The 16,147-nt window shown below is 38.4% G+C and overlaps 1 protein-coding gene across 16 annotated transcripts in view; it reads left to right on the top strand.

Annotated features, from left to right (window-relative positions):
- The window catches only part of MAST2 (microtubule associated serine/threonine kinase 2), a 201,268-nt gene that overhangs the window by 97,375 nt on the left and 87,746 nt on the right, over positions 1-16,147 (top strand). For 12 of the 16 annotated variants that reach the window (XM_061344957.1, XM_061344962.1, XM_061344956.1 and 9 more), the window contains one exon: positions 1,560-1,766. The exons of the other annotated variants lie outside the window; for them this stretch is intronic. In XM_061344957.1, coding sequence (XP_061200941.1) covers positions 1,560-1,766 — 207 coding nt within the window. The remainder of the gene's footprint in view (positions 1-1,559; positions 1,767-16,147) is intronic. 16 annotated transcript variants of the gene reach the window in all.

Below are 16,147 nucleotides of genomic sequence, written 5' to 3'. Positions count from 1 at the left end.
GAAGCTGTCACAGGGCTCAAATCTCCAAGATTTTCTACCTTTCCTATCTTTTAAGAATGTTATTGGAAACTCTTAGATTTGGATCTTGACTTACATTGCCACATGTATTTCTACAAATGAACTTTAAACAAGCAGTTACTTTTTAATGCTTGTGTCCTTTTAAAATGCTTTGAAATCTACTGATGAAAACTGCTATTTATGAAGTTTGTAATTAGATTTATTATTTCCCTTAGGTAAAATTAAGGAAATTGTCTATTTAATACTAAGTTTATTAGTAGAGGAGGTGAAATGAATCTAGTGAAGGGAGGAGCAGGGTGTGAGGCAGGCTTAACCTTTCCTGCCTGTGGACTCTTTTAAAGCAGAAATTGCTGGTGGAGAGGATGTCCAATATCCAGAGGTTACTTACTGATGAGTATTTGGATTCATTAGGAAATTTAAAGCAAGGAACACTGACTTCAGGGCTTCCAGTGTAAAATGCTAAACAAAAGCTGAAGCGCTCCCTAGCTGTCTCTTTTGCTCACTTTTATATTTAAATATAGTAAATAGAAACTTTTTTCAGCCCTCAATGAAGATCAGAGTTAGAGTTCTAAGAATACAGTGGCACTAGTTTGTAACTAGTTTGAAACTAGTGTAACAAGTTTCGAATACATAAGCACACCTTACAGTACCAGTATTTGTATATTAACTTTTACTTTATTTCTAGTGAAGGACATCTCATCGTGTATAGCACAATAAAGTAGGTGTTAGAACCTCATTTTTGTGTTCATGTTAAAGTCTGTTTGCAGCTTTTTGGAAAGCAGCTACTTTGGGAAATTTTCTGTGCTCTCTGTGTGTATGGATGTGTGTTGGCTGCTAACCCTGCAACACACCACAGTGCACAGAACCAAGCACAGAGCTGGGGATCAGTGTCCTCAGCTGTAATCCAGGCACTGCAATGGATGTGCTGTGGACAAGTCACTTAACCGCTTTGTGCCTCAGTGTCCCCATTGCTAAAATGAGGGTAAAGCTATTTTGCAGTGCTGCTTTCAGGCTTACTTAGTTGTTCTAAACCCCTGTCAGTGCTAACTGTTATTTCCTAGTTAATGGTTTGTGTAATCTGTGTTTTCACAGTGGCATACTTCTATTGTTGCCACAGTGTGGCTTGGAATCATAGCTCCCAAATTGTGAAGGCTGTGGTATAAATGGTCAATGTCTGTATGGGTTGCCATTATCAATTTGTTATTTTTTCCTCAATTAAAGGTTTTACGTTAAGGGTTTACATTAAATGATGTGTATTCCAGAAAGCCTGGCAATCAGTACAAAAAAAGGATTTGGCTAATTCCAGCTTGGAAGATTTTCCTAGTGGAAAAATAACGTTGCATAGATACTAAATTGGCTGAAAAAATACGTTTTGGTTTGGATGATAATCGGAAAGATTACTTTTGGTCGCTTAGTTTATTGCATTTGTTCAGAGGATATAACTTGTATTTTGGAAGTATCTCGCTTTTTTTTGAATTGAAACAGAAGATGTGATATTGACCCTGATTTATGTTTTTTTTCCTACTGCGGTACCTTGTCAGAATCTCCTCTCCTTTGTACTCCCACTGCCGAGGAACTGATGTTCATCAGCACATGTTCTCTCCTACATCTGCTCCAGGTCTGCAGCACCTTAAATTCCCATTTAGTGCTGACTGTGCACTTGTTACTTCTCCTCTAGTATTTTACCTGAACTCACAACCCCACAGCAATCCATCTAGTCCGTGCTACAGCCGTCCTTTTCAGTGGAGGTAAGGAGAGGTATCGACTAGGCATTTCTAACCGTTTGCTGTTTGTGTGACCATTTATGAACTTACGAAAGATAAAGTGAATTAAGGAATGGGAACCTTTCTACCTGTGTGTGCATGTAAATTCCTGGTTGTACCTTGTGCTCGCTTCCAAGTACATGTGCGGCTCGTACCATGCAGGAAAAGAACCCTCAACAGGCATGGCTGATGTCAAGAAAACCAACTTAAAAGTGAACTGGCATAGAGTGTCCTAAAAAAGCCCTGCCTAGAATTGTGGGGACTGCGCTCTGTAGATGTGTGTTAGTTTTTAGAGAAGCCAGCAGGTTGAAGTCTCTGTCTCCCAACACGGTGTCTACAAGGAATAATGAGTAAAATCAAGCCTGTTGTTTGCAGGCTTAAATGTGAGGTACAAGAGTTTGTAAACCAAAGCAACTTGAAACCAGCTCAGTTTCCATTAAAGTGTTTGAGAGCTTGACTGGTGTATTCTTCCTGCTGGATTAGCGCTTCCTCCATGTTATGCTACAATGGAACCTGCTTGTCCATCAGTGGCCCCAGTGGAAACCTTCAGCTTAGTCACTGGGGGGAAAATTCACCTAGTGAGGCAGTCACAGACCAAGGCTAAACCAAGCTAGAGATCTTCGTGTGTGCAGTTATGAAACTGGAGCTTGGAGGCACCTACTTAAAACTTGAGCCAGCATAGCCATCAGAGGGCTGGTTTTGAAGTTCACATGCTGCAGTGTGGATGTAGCCGGTCAAATTTCAGTTACTCATCAGGTGGTAATGCAATAGCCCCTGGATCTAGACTGTTATTTCAGAGGAAGATTGCTCTTGCTGGCCAGCTCTGGTAAGAGTAACCAGAAAATGTGAAGTTGAGCTATTTTAGGCATCTGGCCCTCTAATGGGCAGTAACATATATCCCATGTGTTGAGTGGAAATCGGGTTGTCAGCGAAAGAAAGGGATGTAGCATGTGTCTGTACTTAGTGTGTGCTGCCGTGATGAGAGGTGCTTGCCCAGTGTCCCTGCTGCTTTCCCTGCACGTTTGGAAGCACTTAGGGAAAATTCTTAATGTGGTGCTCATCATGGCAGCACTTTGCAGTGAGGTGAAGGGCAGTGGCCAGAGAGCAGTCTCCTAACATTTTAATGTCATTGTCATCAATGTAATTTTAACTACGTGTTTGTTATTTAAGGGTGGGTATTGGGTAATGTTCCTTTACAACAGGGTGATTAAATGTGATTAAATGCTGTTTAGCTTTGGGGCTAATTGACAGGCTGGTAAGTAGCAATTAAGTATCAAAATCAGATTACTGTTAGTCAGTTGAGAACTGTTCTTTTTCGATTATTGATTAGTTTCAAAAGCTTTTTTGGTACTGCTTTTTCTTTTTCCCTCTGGAATCCTTCAATCCTCAGGCTTTTGACATGGATCCATGTCCGTTTTTCTCTTTAAGAATAGTTCATATAAAAGTCTTAGTGTCAGGTTATATTCTACTGTTACTATTGACTCTTCCTGCTAATATGTTTTTCACATATGGGGACCTTCCAGCCATCTGCTCTCTAAATACTGAATGGTTGATGATTCACAGATACATGGCTCTGTGCAAGAGCTTAGGTCCACTATAATAACTCTTTATTTTTGTCCTTGTTGCTTTCACCTGTGCAGCTCTTGATCCTGTTTTATCCAGTCCTCTTTTGTTGTAGTTTTGTTTACTTGGTTACAGTGCCAGTGATAGCCATTCCTGCTTGCTTAGAGCAAAGGTTCATCTTGGCAAGTTACTGCTAGTATTGATCTACTCAGCTTAACACCCTCAGGTTAGCCAGGCACTGGTTCATTTCTGTGGATATGCAAGTGCTACTAGGAACTGGTGGAAACATAAAAAACTTATGCCTTACTTTTAACCATTTCTCACTTTTTGCTTCTGGTATCCTTCATTTGCAAGAATCTACATTGCTTGTATTTCGTGATGTTGATATTTTGATGTGGATGGCATTGATGCATCTTGGGACCAGTCAGCATGGAAGTCCATGGCTTGTGAAAGATCTAAGAATGCAAATACTCTATACATAACCTTTGAACAGTTGAAAAGAATGCAAATCTTTCAAAAGAGCAAAAGGAAATGTGCAGTGGCAGCATTACAATAATAAATTTGATAGCAGGTGAAATAAGACTGCTATAGTTGATGCAGCTGTGGGATGGAATTAAGGTCATGTATCTTTAGGAAGAAAAGAGAATGGTGTCCAAAATTAAACTGAAGTATTGAGTCTCATATTTGGGATCTGGCTTGCACTCTTCTGGGGGTAGCAGAGAAGTCAAATTACTGAAGGGGAAAATGAGGCCATGATTCACAGCTGGTCCTATTTATGAGTTGGCAAGTCCTTTTTACACCCCTATTTGTCCTTTAATCAAAATATGATTTACAGCATTTCTTGATATCAGGTTGCTTAAAAGATGTCATGAATTAATTGTTCTAACTTGGAAGTAATAGGTTTGAGATTAAAGACTGTGCATTTCTCCCTTTCAAAAAACCATTGCACTCCCTGTAACACCTTTGGCAAGATACAAGCTGGAAATGGATTAATTTGTTTGTGATAACAGGATAAAAGCGTTCAAGTGCCGTATTTCTGGCATCTCTGGGTGCTGCAGGTGAGGTGAAGTCTCAATGGAAATTTGCTTTATCCTAACAAATCAAAGAGAAGAATTCAGTTCAGCTGCATTATTCAATGATTTTTCTCATGCTGTTTTGCTTTTATGAATTCATGCTAGTTGTGGAACATGTTCTTATAGGTTTATATGGTAAAGATTGTTTTTATAAGACTGTTTTCCCTTGGATGTTCCAATTTTAATAATGTCCGTTGATAATAGCTATTAATTTTTTATAGCTTTACAGAATACTTTCATGGATTTTTTTTTTTTCCATAATCTGGTGATCATCTCTAATGTGGTGGTGGTCAGGTCCTTGCTGTCTTCTTTAAGTAAAACAAAATGGGAAACCTAATGTTGCTCCAAAATACTTAGTGTTTGAGCTCAGTACATAATTACTTGATCAGTGTGTAATTATGATGTTATGTGTTTTATATAATTAGGATTTTGTGGACATCTGTGATACCATTTAAGAATATATGAATTTATTTACATAAAAAGCCTATTCTAAGAAACAAGTATTTAATCAATAACTGGTAGTAACAAGAATAGATGTAGACGTTCAGCAAATGTACTGGGAGAGCTGCCTGTTAAAACCTTTTTTGTATAAGCTGTTGCAGTAGATAAGGGGAGACCTATATTTAGTGCTATGTCGTGTTTGGGTGTCTGAGTGTGGCTGGATGTGCAGTGTCATCAGTGAGCCTGCTCTCTTGGGTTTTGAAAGCTACACGTATTTTACAGAAGTAGGGAGGCACCTGTAAATGGGAGAAGTTCCATATTTTTTAGGGAAGATAAAAAAGCATTTCAGAATTCAGACTTAGTGAGGTTCTTTATGCTTTTATTGAGAAATACCCAAAAGCTTGTCAAGAGTTGCTGATAGTTTCCTATCTCTACTTAAATTTCCTTTTAGTTTAAAGTCACTTGATACAGGTCTTTCGAGTTTATTTTAGTTAGAATTTCCAATTTGACAAATGTCAGAGGATTAATGAAGAGGACTATATTCAGCTTGAATGACATTTGGAAATTGTTCTGGGTTTGCAGCAAGCGATACCCTCCTGGTATAGTGCTTGGTTTGGTACAGGTTCTGCTTTCTTAAATGTGCTAAATAATTGGTCAGAGTTGACTGCAAGACAGTATAATGTCACTTTTGGAAACAGAGTAGATAAGCAATTCAGAAATAATGAGTAACAGAACAACTTTGTGAATATATCATTATGCAAAATGTGAAATGGTGAATTTTGAGTAGGTAATCTTTTGGCAACTGAATTGTAATCTACATCTCACATTGAATGAATGAATGAGTTTCCCTGAATTAATTTCTTTTTTAATGGAAATTTTTCTTTTTACTCCTTTTCTTTTCTACCAGTTATTATTCTTGGGAATAGTTTTTCCCCTCTAGGGGAAGGAGACTACAGGGGAGGGACATATTGGTGATACCTAAAACTTGGCAAGCTCAGATGTCTTTTTGTTTTTCTTATGCTGATCAGAAACTGTCCATTTGCTTGCCACGTGGTTGGAAATAGTGAGGCATTGTGGTCTGAATGTTGTCATTTTTTCATGTCAGGGCATTGTATTAATGCTAAAATCCCTACATTCTGCCTGGAATGGAACTCTTCTGCAGTAGCAGAAGAGTTAAACCCTTCAGTTTGGAGCTCGAGGTGTGAATTCTTGTCTCTCCGTCTCACCATTTGGCTGCCCTCAGTGGGAGCACTTGTAAAGTATAACCTGGTAGTTTGCCCTGGGAAATCAGAGGCTCCCAAAGGGGAGTATGTACTTGTGACTTGAGAAGTTGGAGGGCTTTAGTGTTTGCTAGCCATTTCACCTATAGTCCAAGTGTTCTGTAACTGTTTTTCTGTATAATTGGTTTTGAAGGCTGTGATCTGCTGGTAAATGGGCTGACTCATCTACTACCCCTACCCTGTTCAGAGAGTTTGGGATGACTGGGACAAGCTACCAACTTTTAGTAGGAACAAAAAGCTTAGAAGGTTCTTAAGAGACTGTAGTAAATATGGAAGCTTTTCTTTTTCTGCCCTTACCCTCAGATAGCAGTGATTTCCTCAAATGATAGTAATGTGCTCAGTTCTGTACAAAAACCTTCCTTCCATATAGTTTCTTCCTCAAAGGCTTTTTGATCTTCAGCATGGATACAGAAACAACCCCTGCGTTGAAAGATTCTTGGCAAGGGAATAATTCTGAGAAGGAAATATATATTCTTAACCAGGTCGTCATGCGTTTATTATTGTTGATGGAGAGTCCCATGTATCTTCCACAATTTGTTTTTAATTGTACTATGAGGCAACCATGTGCTATTTTTAGTTTTGACTTGGAAAATAGGTGAGTGTGCAGACAGGCCTGTTGACATCCCGTACTGAAACACTAATAGTAGAGGTGCAGTAATAGCGAGTACTTAGTGCCAACTTAATGGACTTGAGCTGGGGAGAAGCAGAGATTGGGTGACACAGCTGCTTGCATTAGCACGGGACTGTTCCTGCCTATGAGCAGGAGACACCTCTTTTCTTAAACAAGAGCTGTTTGAAGCCATGAGTTGCAATTTCTAATGCAGACAGATAAACCATTTAGTGGATCAATAGCACCCTGAAAGCTTAAGGAAAGTTCAGAATGTAAAGCAGATTTCAGGGTACCATTGAGCCCGCTTCTAAAATTGAATTCCATTTCAGCTGTGTCTTGCTAACCTGCATGATGTTGAATTTTTATCTCAATTTTAAGCTCTTGTTTGTATACTGAAAACTATACCATGCCAGAAGGCCTGCAGGGGAGCTTTTCTTCTGTACTGTATCCTTGCGTGCTCTTTTCTATGGGCTGCATCTGTTCTCCCCTTTTCTTCAGTATCTCTATTCCTGATTTTGTTCATGCATCTCAAATTTGCTTGTTCTAGCCCTCCAAGTGCTCTCTTCCCCTCGTTTACCTCCTAAAATTTTGCTGCTGTGGCTAGCAGTTATTATGCTGTCATTCAATCCCTTGTGTGGTACTTGAGAGCATAATCTTCTAACCTAGTTTACATTACACTGTCATTATGAATTATTAATGTTCTAAAATAAAATCTTCAAACAGTAATCTTGGCTGTGGTGAAAGAGCTCTGTGTGCTTTTGTTTTCCTTCCTGTCCTTTCCTTTCTTTAGACCTTCAGGTCTTTAGAGCAGGGATGTCATTGATCCAGCCATCTGGGAAAGACTTGCTGTGCAGTGAGAGTCAACTTGTCACATCTCTGGGCTGATGAGATAGGCACTTATTTATATAAACACACAAAAAATAAGTTGTGGAAGTAATACTTTTGAGTCTATCAGAAGACTTGGCTGTACAAGTAGAAGTGATAATGAAAATTTGGGTTACAGTTTGTCTGGAAGATGAGTATTATTTTTTGTGTGCTTGCTTTATTGTTCCAACTTTTGTTCCTGTGAATCTCAGTTTTATTTGTGAAGAGATGAGAAATTTAAAATAACAACAGAGCAGGTCAGGTTATAATTCTCAGCAAATTTTTAGGGCAAAAGGATTCAACCAAAAGAAATATGGTAAAAATCCCTGTCAGCTTTCCTCCGCACTTTGTTTTAATGCATCCGCTCATCCATTCTGCTTATGAGAAGTTGGAAGATTCCAAAATCATTAAATGTCCAGTTTCCAAGTGAATCAACACACAAATATTGACCTGAAGTATTCCTTTTAAAGTCATGAGTATCTGCATTGCCCTTGCAGAGAACCTGCCATTCCTTTGAACAAAATGGAGTTGATTACAGCTGCATTCAGCTTTGACATAGAGGAACAGCCCATGGGGACGTGTTCCAGCCTGCACCCCATGGCTTAGTGTGTGCAGCCTCCTCTGATATCAAGATGGATCATAAAACTGTGACCTGTCGCTTCTGCAACTCTCCCCTTCCTACTCAGAATAAGGGCAGCTGCAGACTACACCACAGGAAGCCACAGTCTGTTTTTTACATACTGTTGTTGTAAGTGGTTGGTATTGTAAAAAGTACTTTATTTATTCATTTTGCAAGTCTGATTTTCTCTGCCTAAAGTAAGTTCTTTGCACAAGCAGGTGGTGTTGCATGCATTACTTAATCTGTTTGTTTCCTAGTTTGTGTGTTCTACCAAATAATGTAACGAGCTAGAAATACTTGCTTTTATTACTAGTGGTAGTTTTATAGAAGCCTAAATTTGGTTTTGTAAGAAAATGTTTTAAAAATGGCATAATTTTTCTTTAAATTTTGGTATTTTGCCCTCTAACTTATACAATTTGTAGAGTGCTCAATTTTCTAATCACAATTTGGAAGATAAGAAGGGGAGTAGAGGATGAGTATTCCCATTTCTGAACTTTTTTTCTTTGTATCTGAGGTGGTTTAAAGATCACTGTTGAGATGGGCTAGGTAAGTCATACTTATTTTAAAAAAGAGCATTTCTGTTATATATTTTTGTTACTAGCTATATTAATTTATTTGTGCCATTTTTAACGTGTTACCTTACAGTGTAGTGAGATTTAGCATTTTAAACTTTTAAACTTTGTTATTAATATTTTAAAATGCATTTATCTCTGGAGAAATCAGTTAAAGTTCCATACGTGTCTGTTCCTTCAAATCAGAAAATTCAGTTTGGGCTAGTTTATCTTCATTTATTAAATTGGCTTCTGTGTTCTAGACCTCCCTACTTCTACGTACAGGAGGACGTACATGTTAGAAGTCACATATAAAGTAAATTCCTTTGTTATAAACGCTTCTAAATATTATGTGTATTTTAGGATACATTACTTTTGTAATGCATCACCTTTGTGGGTTTCTTCAGAATTACTGTAAAACAGTTTATAGAGGTGTATAAATCTGTACTGTTACAAAAATCAGTCGTCCAAGCTTGTTCTCATATTCAGTCTGTCTTGTCCATTGTATTTTCTGAGGCTCACAGCCTTGAGTAGTTTGTTTGCCTGTTGGTTGATAACAGCTTTCCTCGACTTCAAGATCAAAAGCTAAGCTTCTGCTGTGAAAATTCGTATTATTCCAAAGGAATAAGAAAAGTAGGGACCAATTTCTGTTGAAAAATCACTGCCAAATTAGGATGCAATTCTGCCTTTAAAACTGGATGAACTTTTAATCTTTCTTTTGTAGTATACCAGCACTCATGATGTTTCCCAAGCATGGTTTTGATTTCTTACGTCTCTTCTGTGCCATGGCTTATTTTGTAAAGTCTATTCTTATCCCATGCTCTAGCTTCATTAAGAATTGATGCTTGAAAATGTAAAATTCATCCTTTTAGTCTGTTCATTACATTAGCATTCCCCTTGCTCCCAGAATAATTCTTCTTAGCCAACATTCTACAAAATAAGCTTTTTGTCTCAGAAAAGCTGTGGCAAATGCAAGGGCTTTACAATATCCTTAACGTTTCATCTGAGCCTAAGTGTGTTAATAAAGAAATGGGGAAACAAGCTGGGAAGTGGAAGGTCCAGCACTGGAGGTTCAGATTGGAGTAAGCAGCCTGAATTATACCTGGAAACATATCACATGCCAGAGCTTGTTTTAGAGTTCAGGCTTGATTTGGTCTTCTGGGTAATGTGCTGTCAAGCAGATAAGGGCACTCCTAGCTCACTGGTGACCACATGTAGCCCCAAGCCTGGAGGCACCGTGTTGAGCCTTGGTACTGCGTCTGCACAGGTTGCTGCTCTGAGATGGGTCTTGTATGGAAGAGGGACGCCTTTTTTGCTGTTGTGAGCTAGTAGTTGTGATCTGGGTAACAAAAGGCCCTCTAATTCACCCACACAAGTACAGCTCTATTCCCTTTTAGCTTTTTACTCATTTAACTTTAATTGCTTGTGTGTTATTGTGGTTTAGTTGTAACCATCCACTGGTAGTTACTCTTCAGTCCTCAACCCTTGCAAAGACATAAAGTGTCTCTTAATTTGTCGTTTAAACTGCACACTGCAGTTTTCCTGTAAAACAAGAGGGTAATAACACCTGCTTTTTCAAATCTGCTGTGCTGCAGCAGTCTTGTTGGAATGGCTTATGGATAATGTCTATCAAGTGCCATGTGTTCTTTGGAATATATACAAAACCCCTGTTAGGGAGAATTTAGCAAGAGTCTGGTCTTGTTACTCAGTGCAGGGAGCAGATGTGGAAGAATGCTGCAAAGAACTGAAGTTGATGAAGTGCTGTACTTCTCAATGGAGAGGCTGATGCTGGTTGGAGTGTCAGGGGAAGAGATTAAGGTATCTTCCTGATTGCACATGCTGTTGCACAGTAAATTAACATGGTATTAAAGGTTAGAAAGTTTTAAGTGCCTTGCGATAAATAATACATGATAAAGATGAAGAAATGCTATGGTGCTGCAACAAGAGGCTCAATCTAGGTTTTCCTTTGGATAAATTTTCACTTGGTGAAGAGGAGGGAAGATCTTTGGATGAGGGTATCAAGGTTATAGCAGCTCTCTTGTGTTTCTCACAAGTGTTACTGTGTGTTTTCAAGCATATTTCAGCTAAAACGTTAGAAGATTTCTGTCTAAACATGAAGTGACATTTTCAAAACTGATGTTGAGTATTGGTATTTTTCAAATAACATTTCTCATTTTTATGGCGTTGAATCACTATTGAGGTTACATTTGATTAAATCAGACAACTGACATTTGAATAACTCGTGGAGACAACGGGGCTTGGGAAAGAATGCAAATTCTAGTAACTTATTTAATGAGCATAATTGACCTTTCCAAGGCATCTGAGCCCAATCATCAATTTTGTGAGCTTGAAATTGTTTAGTTTATGTTATGATGAAGTTGCCAAACATCTTACTAGTGCTATTTTTGAAGAATAGTATTGTATGGAATAATAGCATACAAATAAGTTATACTGTTGTAAATAGAAATACAAAGAAAGACTCTTATAAATGCTGTTAGGATTTTGGGTGCAATTAACTTTGTATTTTAGCAGTGCTTGCTTCTTATCACTATTTGGTAGTGTTTTCATTTAGAAAATAGTGATTGTGATGATAGAGCTCTAGTTAACATCCTCTATATCTGAGTACAGTTTTGTAAGAGTTGTTTTAGGACTGTGAAATCAGAGCACTTGCTTATGATTAAGCTCTGCAGTGGTATAGTAGTGAATTAGATAATGTTTCAGGCTACCCATAATGATGGCAACCCCTGTTAGTTCAGTAACTGCGCCGGATTAAAGTTACATGAGAAGCTGGCAGCTTTAATTCAGGTATATGTGTGCAGTGCCTGATAGCTGGTTCAGTAAATGTTTCTGATGTGTTGAATCATTAACTAGTGCAGGCACTAGATGTTCCCTGCATGGGAAATGCACACCAGAGACAAGTTTGGTTGTTCTTCACCTCCCCCAAATTTGAACATCGGATCTCAGTTTAATCTCATATAATGTGTTTTTGGAAGCCACTTTATACTGAGATAGCAGTTGAAATCCGTGTGAACCATTGGAGTAGAAGAGTCTGTATGGTTCTTCTGTATTGGCTTGGTGATTTTTGGAGGTGGGGTGTTTTCTGCCAAGAAAGAAAGAAATCAAAGATTGTATAACCCAACAAATAACAACAGAAGAACGAATCTTAGAAGATATATTCAACTTAATGTTTTCTGTCAGACTGTTAGGTGTCTTGAGATTGCAGTCTGCTCAGACACTGTCTTCGTTTGCTCAGACACTCTTCATTTGCGTAGGTCATTCTTCAAATAATAATGATGCCCCAAATAGCTCAACACACATCGTCCATGTAATTTTTTCTTAAAGGAACCCTCCTTTTTTAAAAGCATATAGGAAGAACATTTTTTCCTTTCTTTATATTGAAAGACCAAAGTTTTCTGCTAGAGATTTTTACATGTTACACAAATTTAACTGTATTGTTAATGATACAGAGCAGGTATCTCTTCAGTTCTTGTGCATTGGCTTATGTTTACTTATAGTAAAATATTATTTTGTGGATGTTGGGTATATCATTTAATGTTTAAAATAAATCTGATATTCTGTTTCTAGAGAAAGAATGTATCTTCTCTGTAATGGCCCCTCTAGACAATTTAGCTCTGCTAGTAAAACAGTTTTAGTGTCTGAATATTTCCTAGTGAATCATTAGTGGGTTTGGGGCTATTCAGAAAAGTAGTTGTTGACTACTAAGAAAAGTTAAGTCTGAAAGCATCAGGTGTTTATGTGACATTTGGTGTGATGTAGCTATTCGAGTGACTGAGTAATTAGGAAGAGCTAAGTTTTTTGCAATTAGTATTTCAGCTGGCTTCCATTGAAAGCTTTCCTTTACCATAATGTGACTCAGGAACTTATCTTTGTTTGAAAACTATTGGGTTCCTACACATTTTATTCTTGTTGAAATATTTAAATATAGTCAATATTTTGTGGGAACTTCTCTTGCTATGTAGTCAATTCAAAATGTGCTCAATCACAAGGACTTTAAATGTTGGGTTATTCTTTTTCAAAAGATATTCTTCTGCCCATGGAAGGGGGGTTAGAACTAGATGAACTTTAAGGTCCCTTTCAACCCAAACTGTTCTGTGATTGAAAATGACTTCCATGATCTCCTTGGTATGGCCTCAAACTTTACAAGAAGTTCAGCTTACTTATAAAATGACAGGTTTTATTTAAAAGAAGATGGTCTTGTGCCAAGTAAATTTATTTAATGATGAATGTAGCTGCTGTGAAAGAAGTCCTGAAAGTAATGGGTTTTGTGTGGACTGTTTGCCTAATTGCATTCTCATTTAATGTCAGGCTTAATTAATGTCCTACTTTGGTAATGGTAAAGATGAGAAATTGGGGAAGTCGCTGACATTGGCTATTTATAACTGTCCAGTGGATGCAGTGTCATTAGGAGGGCCCTGGAAACTACACATTTGGTTGGCAGAGGATACTCCATCATCACAGGAGCTGCTGAAATGTTCTGCAGGTGGTCTTTTCTGAGGACTAGTTGGGCATGATGTGAAGGTGCATTAGGGAGATTGATGGAGACTGAATACCCTGAAAGGCAAGCAGAAGAATTCTGTAAGGAAAGAAGTTTCTTCAGGCTTGGAATTCCTCAGGATCAAGAATTCAAAGATATATATTAATGTTTTAATGAGTAAAAAGTAGAAAACTCATCTCGTAACCTATTTGCATGTGATGTTTTTCTTGACATGCTTTTTGATATGCAGAAAGCTGTATTTTTAAACTGAGAAGTTTCTAGTCCTAATCTCGCAAAATGCTTTACTTATCATGCTGTGACAGTAATATAGTTCCGTAGAAGGATTTCATTTGTCATTGTAGATGTGAGAATCCTTACGCTTCGTACATTTGTTACAACTGAAGTGAATTCTGCAGATGTTGGCATTGTCGCCTTTTAAGACATGCCATATTTATAAAAGGTGTTTGATGGTTTCATTGTGTTCTTCTGGTTTTGGAGCAAAAACTCCAAGTATGGTGTCTTCACGTATTTTTGGGTTCTCTGAATTTTTCTGTGGTTGATGTTTGGGGACAATCCCAAAATAAGCTCTTTGCAGATGCTGATTTGCCAGATTAGATTTTGCTGTTGACATGGGGAACAGGCTTTTCGAAGAGCGGGAATATGAAGTGTTAAAGAAATTCCTGCTGTTTGTGTGAACCAGGGTTATATAATTCCCAAAGTGCTTTTTGCAGTTCTTGAGTAAGTGTTCTGCAGGACCATGTTAAATCGGTGGATGCGCAGGTTTCCAGTGATAGCAAACACTCCATTCCCTTGCCCTGCTTTGGGTGTCCTGTGCTCCCCAAGAATGGCAGAGGATAGACAGGGTTTCACTGGGTTAACGCTGACGTAGAGCAGTCAGTCACTGATGCCAATGAAGAGTGTTCTCCTAAAATGGCTTCTCCTTTTTGTGTCCTTCCTGTAAGGGATGTGACAGAGCTGGTGCTGAGTATATAGTGATGTTCCAAATCATATGCCTTCAACCACTGAGTTTTCCATCACTTCTGAAAAACCCGCACAATTCATATGAATACAGGTGTTTTAGCTGGTTGTGATCTTACTTGCTAGCTATAAGCAGTCAGGAATTAATTTTTATTGTGATAGTTTTATTTTGTTAGTTAACTGAGTACTTTTTTCCCCCATTATTGCTCGGGAATGTAAATCTGTCAGCTAAACATGATTTGTTTAAACATGCAAATCTGAGTATACCTTTTCAAAACCATAGTTTATTGGAATTGGAGGGTTATGTAAAGGCTAAAATGCTGTTCCTCTGCACTTCATTGGTATAGGTTATGTGGCTACAAAAATGAATGTGTTTGCTCTTTCTGATCAGTATTAGACAGTGGCAGAGTTTTGTCTGGTTGTACTCTAAATTAACTTTGTGAAATCAAACCAGAATGTGATTTAGATTCATTTGATACAAATGTTTAAAAGCACTAGAAGGGATGGTTGTGTTGAGCAGAGAGTTGGTTTCCCTAGCACTCAAAATCACATTTCCCTGCTTTAAAGCTCAGATGAAAGGGCATGCTTTGCTGAATCAGATACTATGATTCTTGATAAATGTATGTATTTAAAATGCTCCATTATTTAATGGAGAGTTAGGAAGACCATCTAATTCTTTCATGTGATTCAGTGGAAAGCTAAAGGCAGCCTACTGGGATTTCTTTCTCCCAGACATTTATGTGTGTTTTAAGGGCTGTATTGTGCATGGAAGGCAGTGCCAGCTGTTGATTGTCATCTTTCTCATGTCTGTGATAAAAAGCCACTCAAGAAGGCTGAAATATGAGAACGTCATTAGCCTTCCTACTGGCAGAAGTGCTTAAAAAAGCCGCAATAGAAAGAAAATAGATTGCATATTGAAATAAAAAAACAAAAATAAAGGAAAGAAAAGGCAGCTACAGCGAGGTTTTTAGACCCTGGAAAAAGCAAAAACATGGCAAGGAATTTCTACAGGCACAAAGAGGGGAAAGTGAACTTGTGGCTGATGTGCAAGGGTGTGTGTGGGAACCCTCTGATGTGCATCACAGGAGGTGCGTTTTGTTGTCACAATTCAGCCGGTTGAGTTGTTTTGTAGGCACCAAGTGCTAGGTAGAAGTTCGTGTTTACTGTGACTGACGTGTATGTGGTGTGGCTGACTTCAGGGGGAGAATGGATTTCTGTTTTTAAACTGATCTTAAGTGGCATTGTAATATTGCCAGCTGCTTCTTTTTATCTCCTCCCACCCACTCTGCCTGCTCTCCCCCCCCCTCGGTTTACTTAAGGTAAAAGGTGGGATTTGTTTAAAGATGGGAAATTCGTTAAAAGAAAAATCAGCAAAATGCCCCTGATATTCCTCCTGTCATTAGGAAGCAGAAGGGCCACCATTTCAAAATGAAACCAGGAACTAGGCAGCCGGTGGTGCTCTCTGTGCAGACACAGCTTAAACCATGTGTGCTATTCAGGATTGCAGACAGAACCCGGTTATGGTTTTGCTTGAAAATCCTTGTGATTATAATTGAATGTACACAGAGAGATGTATGTAAAGTGTGTATGCTGTGTATACAACAAACTCCAGTTTTAAAGTGTCTATATTAGGAAGGGAATAAATATCTCATTTTGCACTGCCTCCTAAGGTGGAGGGAGGGAGGCAGGGATGGAGCCGGGAGAAAACAGAGGCAGTGGAAACAGCAGCAATATGTACGCTTGCCTGCCTGCCTCACGTTAATGGAACAGCTTGCAAGGTCTACAGGGAATTTGCATTGGCTCTGTCACTGGTATTATTTAGTTCCTTATTTATTGCTAGTGGCTTGATTGTGCTGTATTTTCCCAGCAATGAAAGCTTTTAAAGATCATGT

The sequence above is a fragment of the Neopsephotus bourkii genome, unplaced genomic scaffold (assembly GCF_033783945.1).
Source record: "Neopsephotus bourkii isolate Nb327-2 ecotype Australia unplaced genomic scaffold, CSIRO-AGI_Nbou_v1 NB_234, whole genome shotgun sequence".
Classification (NCBI taxonomy): Eukaryota; Metazoa; Chordata; class Aves; order Psittaciformes; family Psittacidae; genus Neopsephotus; species Neopsephotus bourkii.
Note: the sequence above shows the minus strand (reverse complement) of the source record. Positions and strands in the feature narration are given on the sequence as shown.